General features: G+C 51.3%; 1 protein-coding gene across 2 annotated transcripts in view; it reads left to right on the forward strand.

Moving 5' to 3' along the window:
* Nucleotides 1-19: 19 nt before the first annotated feature.
* TRAF7 (TNF receptor associated factor 7) overlaps nucleotides 20-15471 on the forward strand; it is a 29034-nt gene continuing 13582 nt past the window's right edge. The window contains exons 1-5 of one of the 2 annotated variants that reach the window (XM_066329922.1): nucleotides 20-224; nucleotides 9529-9647; nucleotides 9851-9908; nucleotides 10954-11045; nucleotides 15147-15263. In XM_066329922.1, coding sequence (XP_066186019.1) covers nucleotides 9567-9647; nucleotides 9851-9908; nucleotides 10954-11045; nucleotides 15147-15263 — 348 coding nt within the window. In that variant the 5' untranslated portion in view covers nucleotides 20-224; nucleotides 9529-9566. The remainder of the gene's footprint in view (nucleotides 225-9528; nucleotides 9648-9850; nucleotides 9909-10953; nucleotides 11046-15146; nucleotides 15264-15471) is intronic. The other variant, XM_066329923.1, reaches the window with a different exon arrangement.

Consider the following 15471-nt stretch of genomic DNA (forward strand, 5'->3'; position numbering starts at 1 on the left):
ACCAGTAGCAACAGTGGATGTAGGGTGAAGCGACTGGCCGCGGGGGGTATTGGGAGTTGTAGTCCGAGCGGATCGGCGGCGCGGCCGGGAAGCGGCGCACGGGACTACAAGTCCCGAGGAGCGCTGGGCGCGGCTCTTCCGGGCCAAGCGGCAGCGGGGAGCAGGCCCGGGCGCGATGTGCCGGGACCGGGCACCGGCGCTGCGGCCGCTGCCGCCGCTGGGAGGTACGGGCGGGCCGAGGGGAGCCGGGCGGGCCGCGGCGGGCGCCTCTGTGAGGGGAGGGACTGGGCCGGGCCGGGGGCGCTGGGCCGCGGCCGGGGAGGTACCGGCGGAGGCTCCCGGGGCTGCCCGGTGCCCACCGCCCGCTGTGCCTGGGGCTGCCAGCGGCTCTGTTGGGGCGCTCAGGGGAGCTCGAGCATCATCTGCGCTGTTCCGTCCCCGGTGAATCCCGCTCAGATCTCGCTCACCGCCCCCGCCGCCCTCCCGGTGTAGACTGGGTCTCATCGCAGAGATGAGACTCTCTTCTCAGTTTCGGCTTTTCCTGCTGAGTTTTGTGAGTTTCTGCTCCATTCCTTGTCCGATCTCAGCACATGTTGCTGCTGATTCTTTCCTGCTCTTCCAGGAACCTCATCTCCCTGGGCTTTGGGGTCACAATATACAAAATGTGGGCTGTCTGGGGGTAGGTCTCCGTAGCTACCCCAGAACATTTGCAGGTCTGGACCAGGCTGTGGATTGCGGATTGTGCCGTCCTCTTCTCATTTCAAACGAGCTCCTGGGCTCTGTCCCGGTGGCAGATGCTGTCAAACGCTTCGCTCCTGTCGGATCTCTGAACTGGTGTGCTGGGAAGGGCGGTGGGGAGGATTTTCCTTGGGTTCAGCTTCCATTTGAGCTCCGCTGGGGTCAGAGACAGCGACCCTGGGCTGCCGAGGGCTGGTGAGTGTTACAAGAGCTGGGGTTGGTGTGTCCATAACGCTCCAGGTCCAGGCTGTTGTCCCTGCCAGGGCGTAGCTGTGTTAAGAACTGTGACCTAGCAGTTGTTTTTTCCACTGTGGCAACGTTGCTCTGCTTTTGTTTCAATCGCAGCACTCTAATTTTGCCTCCCTGTGCGTTTCCCCCCCAGCAGATGTGTTTTCAGCCTGCACTGAGCAGTCGGGTTCCTCTTGAACAGCTGCTGCATTTTGGCTCCGAGGGTTTTGTTTGCCAGTGGTTTGAGCTTTCAGTCACAGCGAGGGTGGTGGGGCTTGCAGGAGAGGGTTTGGGGGTGAAGGATGGTTCCAGAAAGCCCTTGATGAGTGAAAGTAGTGTGAAATCACAGAATCCCACAATTGTTTAGGTTGGAAAAGGCCTCCAAGACCACTGAGTCCACGCCGTACCTGATCCCAGCCCAGAGCACTAAGTGTCATGTCCAGGTGTTCCTTGGACACCTCCAGTGATGGGGACTCCAAACCTTCCTGGGCAGCCTTTTCCAATTCCTGAAAACCCCTTCCATGAAGAAATTCCCCATGAGGTTCAACCTGCACCTCCCCTAGCAAGGCAAATCCCTAAAATCATGCAGGAAGCTGCAGGAGCAGGTACTGTCTGCAGTCTGTTGGATTCCCTCCAGGTCCTGGGGTCCCTGTCTGGAGCAGAGAAGGGACAGGCTGAATCCATCCAGAAAGCTCCATGCTGGGGTTTGGTTGGTGTGGGTGACACCGCCTGAGGGAGGGAACATTTTACCCTGTGGGAGTGGGAAACCTGAGCCACAGTGGTGGTTCCAGTCAGGGGATGCTGGTACCTTCACTGCTAACACTCAGACAGGGGTTTTTGTATTGATTGGACTCAAGGAAGGCAAAAAAACCCAACCCATAGTTTTGGGGTGGTTCCCTGACCCGGGGGATCCCAGGGTGAGCAGCACAGCCTCTGATGGCCTAGAGCCATGTGTGAACATCACATGAAGTTTGTGTCCCCAGCCTGAAGTCAGCCCTTCCCTTCCCCAGGGCTCCACAATCCCGAGGTGCTGCTGGAGCCGCGGGGAGCCCTGCAGGCCCTGGATGGTTGCGGAGCACTGTGCTGGTGCCAGCTCTGCCCTGCACCTGGGCACTGCTGAGCACTTTGCAGCCTCAGTGGGGTTCAGCCATCGGTCACCTCGAGGGCTGAGCGTTCCCCTGTTCCCAGGGACCTTCCAAGCCCTGCTAGATCTGAGTGTGGGATTTCCTGGAGCGTGACTGTACCTTTCTCACAGGTTATCTTAGCCAAGCCCAGGTGTGCCAGGAGGAGTGCATTGGAGAGAAAATCCTTCCTGGGTTTCAGTGCTCAGATTACATGGCCATGTTCAGTCTCTTGGAACTCTTCCCTCCCAGTTTTTATTCCCTCCCTTTGCTGTCCCTTCCCTGCCTGTGCCCCTTTGCCATGGGCATGGTGAGGCACACACCAGCACTTCCCTGTGCCCGTGCATTGGATCAGGGGCTGTAGGGACAGCTGGGACAAGGAGGGAGGCGGCTGGTTGCTCACAGAGGTACCTGTCACCCCTCTTGGAGCTCAGCAAAGCCAGGGCAGCAACACTCCAAATTACCCATTCAAGCTCTTCCTGCTCTGCCTTGAGCACAGCCCGAATTTGGGGGTTCAGAATCACCCTCCTGTTTTTGGCAAGGTGTCCTGGGACTGGAGCAGGGCAGTGCCTCTGTCTGGGAGAGCCTCAGCTGTGGGAGAGGTGTCCTGGCAATAAAAATCCCCCACCACCATCAGTGTCTGTGTTTCGGGCAAGTCCTGCTCCCCAGCTCTGCCTTTTTGTGCCTATTCTTAGTTAACTGGATTTCCCTGGATTGTCTCTCCAAGGCAAAGAGCATGTTGCTGTTTGCTGTTCAGAATTCTGAATAGTTTGGGAACTATAAAAGGGAGTGAGGAACTCAAACTCCCTTTAAAACAAGCGAAGGACATATCTGTCTGTGGAGCTTTCTCCGATTAGGGCAATAAAACCATGTGTGCCAGGAGAGGGGTTGTTTTTCCTGCACTAAACTGAACCCGAAGCAGCCGGGGCAAAGCTGCGAAGCAGCGTGGAGATTGGCTGAGCTGTGGGATTTTCCAGCTGGATTTACATATCGCCCACTGCTCCGCATGCCTTTGTGTTTACATCACTGGGGAGCGATCCACACACGCACACACGTAGCGGAAGAGGCACTTTGGCCGAGGAAAAGCCTGTCCACAGCTCAGGGGTTGGGCATGGTGGTGGCATCTTGCCGGGCTCCGCAGCTCCGGGATGGCCGAGGGTGAGTTTCCTCCAAGGAGAAGTGTTTGCTCTGGGTGCCGGGTGTCAGGCTGTCGGCAGCATTCCCAGGGAAGCTGCTCCTCTCCAGCAGCGAGGGAGGAACTGTTTTCATCTCTCAGAGGAGAGCAGGAGATACCTGTACTCCAGCACCAGTTTGGAAAGGGGTACCTGTGGCCTGTCCAGCAGCTGGAGCTCTGTTACACTGATTTTATGAACCTTCAGAGTGACCTTTGCAAGGGTGTGGAATGCTTGATTGCAGCAACCCAGCAAGTTGTGTCCTGAGGTTGTCCTGGTGTTTCAGAAGTGGGAAATCCTCGATATTCCTTAGGCAGACTTGTGAGCACAGAAGCCAAGTTTGTGAAGAGAGGCAGTCCTGCTGCCTTCCTTGGAATTCTGAGTCACCCTGGGGGAGAGTTTAATCCGTGGTTTTTGAGGGTTGTGGAACACAGAGTGGCGCTTCTGTCTCAAAGCTGTCGGTAGATTTGCCATGGTGGAAGTGTCCACATCCCCTGATTGCTTTTGGAAGGAAGGATTTGGTGCTGTTTCTCCCAGGATCATTAATTGGATCGATCAGTGTTGGTGTTGTGGGTGCCTCCTGCTTGTTCTCAGTGGCAAAGCCCAAGGAAACTGTAAAAGAAAAAAGCAGGTGACTGGAATTTGCTGGATGTTTTTTGGTTTTTTCTGAAGGAGATGATGCATTTCAGCTGGATCCTTGAAGTGTTCTAGTTGCATCCAGAGGGTAGAGAAGAGAGTGTGTCATGAGGTGTCAAAGCTTTGGGGGGAACAGGGGGTGGAAGTGATACTTTGTGCTTTTTGAGTCATGGCTATGGGCTCAGGTTTCCTGTGACTTTAATCTGGAAGAATCCCATAGTGTGATGGGATACAGCTTTCCCAGGGATGCAGTGCAGCCAGCCATAAGGCAAAGCAGTTGGAAAATGCCTCAGCCATGGCACAGGAATTGGGGAAAGAAGGAGGGAGGAGCTTTGATTGCTTTGGGTCTAGCAGGACTTCAGGAGAGCAGAGTCCAGGGGAGACAAACATTCCTCTGGCTTCCTTAGAAGAACAGAGGCCAAATTTCTGCATCCCCCAGTCTTTGCTGCTGCCCTGCCATGTCTTCAGGGGGTTTCAGTTGAGTTGCAAGCTCCTCTATCTGTCAGATTTGCAGCAGGGAGACCGACAGCAGAGCTGAGCCAGCCCACAGGACCCCGTGGGGTCTTGGCAGACATTTGTTCTCTGTCAGACAAGTCTGAGGAGCACCAGTGAGCCCCAGTTGTGGTGTGAGTGGTGAGGGTGACTGTTCTCAGCTTCTGAAGTGTGATATCCTTCATCAACATCTGCCTTGCACAGAGTTGGCCATTCCTTCCCAAGGAACTGCAGCAGGACTGACGTTTTTGCCTTGGAGGGGGAGGACGTTGTTGGTTTCAGGACTTGGCTGGGGTTTTATTCTTTACCCTTCACCAGTTCCACAATTTAACAATGCGATGGGGTCTGTTCTTTGAGGGATGATGTGGAAGAGCACAAGCTGTGAGAGGCACAGCATGCAGCTCTGCAGTGGCAGGGCCAACTTTTAAAGCACCTTTTGATGGAGGTCCTTGTGTGGCAGAGCTGTGAATGTGCCCATTCCTGCCCAGCAGTGACTGAGGAGGTGCTGAGGCCACACAGGACAGTTTCGGTTGCAGGGTCAGAACTGTTGTGACCTGGGCTGCATAACAAAAATGGGGTTGTAGGTGGATCCTCTCAGGTTAGCTGAAATGGAAGTAAAGCTTCAAATGTAGCTTTTATGTCATGGGACAGCACCGAATATTTGTCTCTGTTCTAACTTCTAATTTAATTTTATTTTTCTGGGAAAATTGAGGTGCTTCATTTCACCAGAGCAATCACTTTTGATCCAGCTGTGGGAACATTTGAAAGTTACAGCTTCAGGTTTTAACATGAAGTATTGCAAATGTTCTTCTATCCCAAGGCTTCATTATCCTTTAGGAAAAGCATCATATGAAATGCTTTTCCTTTCTGAACTCCATTTGTTCAAAGGCATAGCAGTGTTCAAACAGCTGTTGAATGTGCTCTCTCAGTCCTGCAGTCAGTGCAAGCACTGGTAAAAGTAGCAGCAATTAAAAATATCCCTTTTATTTTTATTGATGACAACTCAGTACAATTACGGTCTCACTGTAAGACACTCAGAAAAGCTGGTGTGACTTATAAGGAAAACTTATAAACAGTGAAAAGATCGTTCCATAGATTCATCAGGTGGAGGTGCCGCATCCTGTCAGTCGGTCTGAGCTTCTGTTCATGTTTTATGTCCTTCCTGCACTGACTGACATCATATACTAAAGAGTATAAGAAATGTCCTGCTGGGTCAGGTCTTTTAGATTTTAGCTCGTCTACAACCTCTTTGTCTCCTTACTTTTGTGGGGTTTTTTGTAAGTTCTTCACCACCAGCTGCCATTGACTGCTCGGAAGAGCTGAGTGTCACCTGCAGCCGTGGTGATTTCACTGCTGGCTTCTATTCACCACCTTCACCCGGGAGCTAGGACGAGCTGACTCAGCAGTGGAGCTTGGGAACTGTGGCCTGGTGTTCCTGAGCTGAGGAATGACCAGAGGGCTCCACTGTCTGCCTCTTGTGCAGTGTCCATCGAGAGGTGTCCATCGAGAGGTGTGTGTCTCAGGGATCTGCTGCAGCTCTGCATTCTTAATCCCTGGGCTGTACAGGTCAGACCAGATGCTCATAGCCCTTGTCACCCTGTCCTTGTCACCCTGCTCAGGTGCACCTGAGGTGCTGATGGGCACAGAATAATTAGCCCATAAACACCCTGTGCCCTTGGCACCTGCCCTTGTCCCGAGGAGCTTTTGTCAGAGCATTTCCCCGGGGATGTGCCAATGCTCTCCAGGATGTGTAACCCTTCTTGTTGTGAATGCAGTGTTGTAAGAGGAACAGAAGCTTGTGTCTTACGCCATAAATACCCAAGCTGTGAGATAAGGAAGTTCACGTGAGGCAGAGGCTGCTCCAGCCAGGGCAGGATCACCCGTGCCTGCCTTTCCCACTGGCACTGCTCCTGCTCTGGGACAATTTGCCAGCCCAGCGGTTTCCTTGGGGGTGAATGACCTTGGAGAGAGCTTCAGTGGGCAGAGAGGGGGAATTAGCCAGGCCACTGGTCCTGATTCTCCTGCCAGCTCTGAGGTGCAGTCACAGGGTGATGTGTGCCTGATCCTGTTGGATCTCCCCTCAGCAGCGGGGAGAAGGAGCACTACTTCCCCCTGCAGCTGTCTCTGCAGCTGCTGGTGGTTGGGTTTTTTTCTTGCCTGGATTATTACAGTAGGATTTTGAGGCTTTTCTTCTCACTGAGTCTCAAAAGCCTCGAGTTGATCCCTGTGATGTGCAAATGCTGAAACCTATCCCTGCTCCCCCCCCCACATCTGGTTATGATCAGCTGTGGGATTTACTGAATAGTGGGTCCCCACAGCTTCCTTTTTCCAGGGGAGATTCCCCGCCTCTTTGTTTACTGTAAAAAACGCTGATGTTGCATGTTAAAAAAAAAGTAAAAAATGAAGTCCAGGCAAGGAGCATTTAGATCACAGGCTGGGTTCCCAGGAGGGACACTCATCCTCCAGGCCTGCAAGCACAGGACAGTGTAGCTTGGCAGTGATGCCAAGCAAAGGTACAGAGATCTAGCAGAGATTTTTGTGAGTGCTGTAGGAAGCTGCTATTAATGTTGACACCATCAGCTCTTTTCTGCCTCCTTTTCAATTCTTTGATATCAGCTGGAAAAGGTTCTCAGATGGACAGGAAGGTGTGATGAGCTTGTCAGACAATGCTCTGGAGAGGCATCTGCTCTGCTGAAATGCTCCTGTCTGTGGTGGGTGCAGAGGTTTGGGCTGAAATCAGATATTGCTGTGGCAGTTGGTGTTGTGCAGCCTGGCTGAAATTCCGCTCAACATTTTTTCCATTGCTCACATTCCTCTGGTCTCTGCTCGGAGCAGACACAGCAGGCTCCCTGCTGCTGCTGCAGGTACCTTGCTCAGCCAAGCTGCAGGCACAGGTCAAGCTTATCAACAGTGAGTGGAAAATCCCTGTAGTCCACATTGCCTTCCCCACTCTGGGTTTATTGGAGGTCCCCAGGCAGGGATTGAAGGGTCATTGCAGTGGCTCAGTGGCTGCAGTCACTGCTTGTGGCACATCTGATCCAACCTTTAATGATATCACAGAATTCCTCACACTGTCAATTTATCCCCATTTTTGTTTTCCCTGTCTCTGAGTGTTTCCCATTGCTTGAGTCTCCATCTGTTCAATCTGAAGGTGATACATACCCTGAAAATGAGAGGGAATAAAGCTCTGCCTGAGTCTCCAGACAACCCACGATCCTTCATCAGGGTGGGTTTCTTCTCTTTCCAGCTGGGAATGATTGTTTGCCCTAAACCCCAAGAGGAATATTTGATATGCAAAGTTCCCTTAACCTTAACTGACATGGCTGATGAAGTGGGAGCAAATCTCAGCTCCTGCCTTTGAGTAGTGCAGGATCAAAATTGTGTGGGTAGGTGTTGCATGGATTAGTATCCCTGGAAATTAGAATATTTCTCTATTTCCACCCAATGATGGGAGGAGTAGAGTGCTGAATCCCTTTCCCAGAGGAGAGTGGTGAGCCAAGCTGTACTGCTAGATGTAGGGAACCTGTGGAGAGGGAAATTTTGGGGATACACGTGTTATTGGACATGAGATAATGCAGCCTTGAGATGGGAAATCCCAGGGAATGCGGCAGTTTGTACTTGCTTTGCCTGATTTATGAGCACTGCATCATCTGGAGACCCCAGCTGGAGACCTCTCATCATCAGGCTTTGTATTTGAAGAGGAGAATCTTCAGGCTTGTGCAGAATGGGGGAATTTTTGCCAGGAGGAAGCCAAGAGCTCCAGTGGCTCATCCAAGGCTGCCAGAGGGAGAGAGGCTGAGTCAGTGAGGTTCAGATCTCCTGGGGCCAGTGGCCCAAACCCTCTCCCACCCTCCAGGTTCCCTCTGCTCTCTCTGCCCTCAGGAGCAGGGGCAGGAATAAAAGGATCCAATGGCCAAAGCCAAACCTCTGGCTTGCTGGAGCCCAGCTTTAAACTCTGCAGGTCTCTGTGATGCTGCAGCACAACTCTGCTTCATTCCTGCTGCTTCTGAGACAGCTCCAGACTCTGTGCTCAGCATCTCCTCAGGGATCTGGCATTTGCAAGCAGCCAGAACAGTGCTGTCACGTGTGTGGAAAACATTATCCAGATCCCTTGTTTTCAGATGGTTTTGGGTTTGGTGTCAGGATTTCTGTTTGTTTGGTTTTTCTTCGGAATTTTGGGGCTTTTTTTTTTATGATTTTTGACCATTTTAGTTGTTTCTGAGAGTTTAGAGCTGAGCAGCAATCCCCTGCTCAGGATTCTGCTGCTGCTGTTGCTGGCTGCCTGACAGCTGTTGGATGCAGAGCTGCAGGGAAGTGCTGTGTCAGGCCCTGGGCAGAGCCGTGGCCGAGGACAGCCCAAGTGTCACCTTTGCAGTGTTTGCAGTGTGTGTGCAGGATGTGCCCAGCCCTGTGTGCCAGGGCTCCCCAGGGAGGTGGGAATCCCTGTACAGATCCCAGGTCACAGCTGTGGTGCTGGGAGCCTGGCTCTCTCCGAGCCTCACTTTGCCTTTCTGTGAAGTGGAGAAATCACAGTGGTGTATTTGTGAAGAGCTTGGAGGTTTAGGTCTTGTCACTCCCAGATAAGAGAAAACTAATTACTAGAAACATCTGAGACACTTCACCTCCCCAATGCCAGGCAGAGCTTTGTCCTCTCTGAGGGAAACTCCTGCCTGGGCCAGGAGTACCTCTGTGTGATGGCAGAGGAGTTGCAGCTCCTTCCTGAGGGTGTCTTGTCTCTGAAGGAGACTGAGAGCATCTTGTCAGATTTGCTGGGACAGCAGCATAATTGTGCCTTGAAGCAATATCAGGTTTCAGCAGAGGTTAAAGAAAGCAAATTCCATATGGTTCTGCAGATTATTGTTGTGGAATTCTTGACTTTGCAAACTTGAGCCTAATGAAGTGGTGGAGGGAGAGAAATGAAGCTCTTATTAAAACATAATCATATCTTTTAAAAATGCTGAACACTCACCCAGGAATGATTTGAAGGAATCTGACTTTGTCCTCGCCTCTTGCTTCTGAAAATCCAGGTTTATGTGAGTTTAGGTAAACACTTGAGCTTTGTGCTGCAGGAGAGTGTTCTCTGAGCCCAGGAAAATACCCACAAGGAGCCTAATTCCCTTTGTGTCCTTCTTCTTCCACAGAGCAAGCTTCCCATGACTAACAGATGCTGGCCTAGATTATGAGCTCAAACAAGAACGCTCGCTACAATCGTTTCTCCAGTGGCACAACAAACATCACTACTTCTGAAAACACTAACGGGGTAAGGCCACTGCTGGTGGCACAGACAGGGGACAGGGCTGCTTCCTGTGTTCTCAGCCTTTCTTTTGAAACGGGCTGTTTTCTTACCCCTTAAAATTTCCCTATTCACAGATAAAAGCTAGGAATGTGTATGCAGTATTTCACCAGCTCAGGCAAAGTCTGAGGGTTTTCAATGCCCTGACATTCATTTTTTCAATGTTTCAGACAAGAATGGAAACAACTTTTGGACCAGCCTTCTCTGCTGTGACCACCATCACAAAGGGTGAGTATTTCGTGTGTACTGTGTGTGATCCCAGGGTGGTTGTTGTTGTTTTACAGATCATAAAGATGTTGGGAGAATCTCTCTGGTCATTAACCAGGTGTTGAGGAGCTGGGTTTGGTGTTCTGCAGCCCAAGTGTCCTGACATGATGGAAATGAGCTGGCACAGGAATTTTCTCCCCTCAGGCAGACTGAGCAGTACCACTGGAAGCCCTTGCTGAAAACAGAGTAGTACAACAGGCTTTGATACTGAGCTCAGCACCAAATCTTATCGATCCCTGTGACAGTCATCACCAATGCTGAAAATTTCCATCTTCTTTCTGTGCCTGACTGTGAGTCACTCTGGAGCTTTGGTGAAACCCCGTGGCCATTTTTAGCTCAGACAGGAGGGGATGCAAATGTCCCTGCTCATTTACAATTCCTGTGCCTTGCTCCTCAAAGCTCAGCAGGTGAGGGGACTCTCAGCCCTGGCACGTGGGGTGAATGTAGGAAGAGACCTGGTTTCATTTTGGAATACAAGTATCATTCCTTTAATAGAAACAAAAAGACTTGACGCTGATTTTGATAAAGAAATTAACATCTGCCCGAGAAAAATGTTTGGATTACATTTGTCCTGGACACTGGATGGTTTTGGGCTCCTGAATATTTACATTCAGACTTATTATATGTATAAGAGTCAGTTGCATGATCTCTATACAAATATTTCCTATTTATTTTAGCATGGCTCCCCTGTGCCTCAGGGATATCCAGACCTCCCTGGATTCAGGCAATTTTTATTTGTGACTGAGATACATGGGAGTACAAAGTTTCCTTTAAATAGTATTTCTAACTTATGGACCTGACAGAATATTATCTGTGCTCTTTTCTGGGCAAGCTCTCAGAGATCAGGGTTGTTCTACCTGTGCTGATATGTCCAGTCATGAACCAGCACTGGAGAATTCCCTAGTTTTTTCCTTTTCTAAGGAACAGCTACAGAGGCTGTCCCATGGCTTGGAAATGTTTCTGAGGAGCCTAAATGCTTGTTCTTATTTTTTAATTCCCTTTAAAGCTGATGGGACCAATACCTTCAAGCAGCACCGTCGGACCCCGTCCTCTTCCAGCACCCTCACCTACTCCCCACGCGATGAGGACGATGGCATGGTAGGTGTTGCCAGGACCCTCTTGACTGGCTTAGCTGATGAGAAGTGAAATGAGAGGTGTCTGGAGCCCCTCTGGACTCCTCTGTCTCCCTCATCACTCTCTGTGTTACACGTGTCCCAGAGGCAGCCCCAGCTTCAGCATTCCTGGCTGCTCCCGAGGTCGGTGCCGTGGGGAAGCAGTTCATTCTGACCTGGGGCTTTAGGCTGGAGCTGCTGCTGCTGCTTTTCACACTGCTTGAAATTGTTATATGGGTCCAAAACCTGGGAACTACAAATCCCAGAGCCTCCTTGTGAGGGTGTTCCTGGTTCCTGGAACAGCAGGGAGCTCGGGAGGAAAGAACCCCTGCCAGGGATGGCTGGGCTGTGACCGGAGCCGGGCATTCTCTGTGTTGGATGGACTCCAGCTGGCTCTGCAGTTATGGCTGTAGAATCCATTCCTATTCCCACCTCCAGATGGGGCCTCTGACCACAGGGAGAGGGTTTGGAACCTGCAGATTGGGGTGTTGGACACTACGGGCTGTGCTGGGCTTCCCACACAAACCATTCCCGTGTCTCCCAGGATCCTGGTGGTAAAAGCAGTTCCCAGTTTTGTATCCACTTTTCTCACTCACTTCTGAGTAAGTTTTTTTGGGGGAATTTAGTGATTCAACAGGCTCCAGGGTTAGCTGCTTGGAGAGAAATTAAATTAGCTAAATCAATTAAATCAAGAACAGCAAAGCAAACCTTGATGAAGGGATGGACAGCTCCGAGACTGGATCTTCTCTTGTCCCTGGTGCTGCAGCCACATCTCACAATCACAAGCTCTGTTCAGATCTGAACATGTTAGTAGCAAACTTCAAATTAAATACTTGTAGACTTAGTCAGGTTACAAGACCCAATTTCGAAGCCAGGCATAAATGGATCATTGCTGCTGGAGTTAGTGACTGGGGTCAGCAACAGTGTGGAGCTGCAGCACTTCTTAAAATAAATTTGACACCAGATTGCAAAGAATTTTATTGTCAGCATCCTGTAAAGTTCCTTCTGTTGCTCAGAGATCTTGCTGTGTTTTATGTGAGCCCGTGGGGGTTTTGTTTGTTGTTGGTCTTTTTTCTACAAGTCCTTGGAAAATCTGCCTGGTGTCCTTGGCAAGCGCAGCTCTCCCCACCACTGACCCCACAAGCTGGGCCAGTGTTCAGGCCTCCTCTGGCTGTCAGCACAGACCTTGTGGGCTGAGTGTTGGGCTCACAGTGCCCTTTTCTCAAGCTGGGCAGTTCTTACAGGGCAGAGGGGAGGATTTTTCCAGAGGAGGGGATGCTGTGAATGTTTCATTTAGCCAGGTCTGATAAAGAAACTCCTTGACTCCTCTGAAAACCCCTCTGGCATGAACTGGGGTGTGCAGCCAAGAATGGGAGAGATCTCTGCTGGGAGCCAGCTTCAATCCTCTTGGACAGTCTCAGCCCACGTTCCCTGGAGTGTTAAATATTCTTTTGCAAAACCAGTGAGAGGATTAATGAGTGGTTCAGGAAGCAGCGTGAGGTGCTGACAAACCAGAACTGCCTCTGTCCAGCTCTGCCTGCTGCTCCAGGCAGACTCACTAACCCTCTTAGGAAGCTTCATTTGCTTTGTCAAGAAATAATCTGGGATTTCCCTTCCTCATCACTGAGTGTTCCCTCCTCCAGAAGCTGCCAAGGGCTTCTCAGCCATCAGAGAGACAGTTGGAGACGAGTCAGAGCCCTCCTGTGACCTCCACCACCCCTTTTTCTTTCCTTGTAAAGCTGCTGTTAATGAAAGAAAAGCAGAGCAGTGTGTTCTGTGTGCAGGGCAGGGATTACTGAGTGGCTGCTGTTGTTCTTCCTGGACACAGTGCCACAGGTTCCCAGTTTGCTGTGCCTGCAGGGAGCTGGAACCAGGGCTGTGCTGGAACCTCCACCTGGAGGCTGCTCCTGTCGCTGTTGGGATGAGAACTGCAGCTATAGATTGCAGCTGAATATTGGAACAATTGGGTGTTATGGATGGAGACTGCCTGGCTGTCCAAAGTCTTGTTGTTTACAGGGAGCTTCACCTCTGAGCCAGAGGCTGGATTGAATTGCCAACAAAAAACTCTCCATCTTCCATCAGATGTTTGAGTGCTCCATCCTTGGCCTCTTTGAAGGTGTGCCTGATGTTCAGTGCAGAAAGGAGGTCTCTTGGGTTTTATCCTGATTTACTTGGCAAAACCAAGGCTGCAGACACCCAGAGGGTCTGGAACTGCCAGCATACCCTCTGCCATTCTGTATTGTCCCCACAGCCCAGGGGGAGTGAGGGATCCTTCTCAGCATATCCCCTTCTCTGCTGTGCAGTTAACACCAGCATTATCCTAAACAGGACACAGGGAGCTGAGCCCACAGCCTTACACAAACCTCTTGTGTCTCACAGCTCTGCCTCCTGGGAATGCTGCAGTCCCCCTTCTCTGTTGGTGATGCTCACTGGATATTGCTGGTGACAAATCTGCCTCCCTGCAGAGCCTGCTTTTGCTGCCCTCACCCTCCTGTCACCCCTAGAGTGGGAACTATGCACAGTCATTCTGGTTATTTTAGTAATTTCTGCCACTAGTGGAGGAAAATAATAAAATGAATGGGTACACATAAAATGGATTTACCTCATTATAACCATTCCTCCTTAAGGTTTATGTATTTAGTCAATAAATATGCTGTCTTTAAGGGAAAGACATTTATGCTTTGGCTTCTAAGCAGATGCAGCATTTCTGAGTTCCCTGGAGCCCAGGATCATAAAAATAAAGCAGCAGAGCAGTGTGAGGAACCAGCAGGACCCTGGTCTGCTGCTGTCCTGCAGCCCAGCCAGGCTGCACTGGGACTGCAGCATGCTTTGTCTCTGGGGAGGGCAGCAGCCTCTGAACCTCATCTTGCAGCTTGCATTGCTGAATTTCCTGCCAACCCCACTGCCCTCCTGCATTGCCTTTGTCTGTGCTTGGGTCTGATGTCACCCACTTTGACCCAGGGCAGGCACACAGAGTGCAGCTCCCGAGGCTCAGGTGGAACATGAGGAAAAGTCTTTTTCTCACGAGGTGCAGGACAGGAGCTCAGCAGAGTCTGGTCCATGCAGCTTTCCCTGTTCCCTGGGCAGTGCCAGGGCCTGGCCTGGGCCAAGGCCAGGGGGAGTTCCTTTCCCAGTGAGCAGCCAGGGATCTCCAGAGCTCCTTCCAGCCAGCACTCCCCAGGACTAGAGACTGACAGAGGCTATAGCCAAGCCTTGGAGAGTGTGGCACGTGCAGATGCTCGTCCACTTCCAGATGAAGTGTCTGAAACTTCTGGCTTCGTTCTTCTCATTTTTGTCAGAGCATTCATTCTGCTCATTGAAGACCTTTATTCCTCCTCTCTGCACCTTTTCCAGTCCACCAGCAGCATCTCTTGCAGAGTAACCCTGCAGTGGTTGCACTCCCACTTGGACTGGATCCTCAAATCCAGTCTCCCCATGGTCTGCAGTCTCCAGTAGCACTTGCACACCGAATGGCATCTTGGCTACGTGCTGATGGTTGATATTCCACCCTTGGAGACGTGCTGCTGGTTAATATTCCAGCAGCAGCACTGCCCCAAAGCCAATCCCAAGGCCGCTGTAGGCAGAGGATCTCTCTGGATTGGTGCACGCCGTGTCCGCTCCCCTCTCCCCTCCCGAGCAGGAAGCCGGGCTCACAGAGAATTCAATAGAAGGAAGTCTCCACACTTACGCAAAGAAATTTGGCAGAAGTTAGATAGTGAGTGCAACAACAAGTGCTGCTGCAGAGATTAGAGACATTGCAGGAGCTGGAGCAATCTCTGGGGGAGATTTAACGGAGCTTTCCATGAAGGATTAATTCTTCCAGGCCGTTGCTTTGCGGGTGTGCACGGTAAGTGTGCAGGGAATGCACCTTGGAGAAAGTGATGTGCTCGGAATTTCGATGTCAGCCTGGCTTAGGGAATTGAACCCGAGTGATTCCTGTCTCTGGGCACGGTGCAGGGAAGGGCACGCAGCAGCAGCAGGGCCACTCAATGCAGCTGAGTGTTGTGAAGGGGGAAAACTGACCTTGAAGGCTTTTCCTGGAGTTTGGGAATGATTTGCACTGACCAGAGGTGCTCTGTGTCCGCAGCCTCCGATCAGCACCCCGCGCCGCTCCGACTCCGCTATCTCCGTCCGCTCCTTGCACTCCGAGTCCAACATGTCCTTGCGCTCCACGTTCTCACTCCATGAGGAAGAGGAGGAGCCAGTAGGTATTTGGGATTGTCTGAAGGAGCAGGATTAGGAAGCTCAGTGTCAAAAGAGTAACTTAGTGGACTGTCGTGAGTACACAGAGCTCTCACGGGCAGATTTTGTGCCGTGCCTGGCTCAGACTCCTGCTTTTAACACTGACTTTGCTTCCTCTTGTACCATTTCCCTGCCTGGAAAGCGAGGACAATGGTGAGGCTTTTCTGCTT

Source organism: Sylvia atricapilla, chromosome 15 (assembly GCF_009819655.1).
Source record: "Sylvia atricapilla isolate bSylAtr1 chromosome 15, bSylAtr1.pri, whole genome shotgun sequence".
Taxonomy (NCBI): domain Eukaryota; kingdom Metazoa; phylum Chordata; class Aves; order Passeriformes; family Sylviidae; genus Sylvia; species Sylvia atricapilla.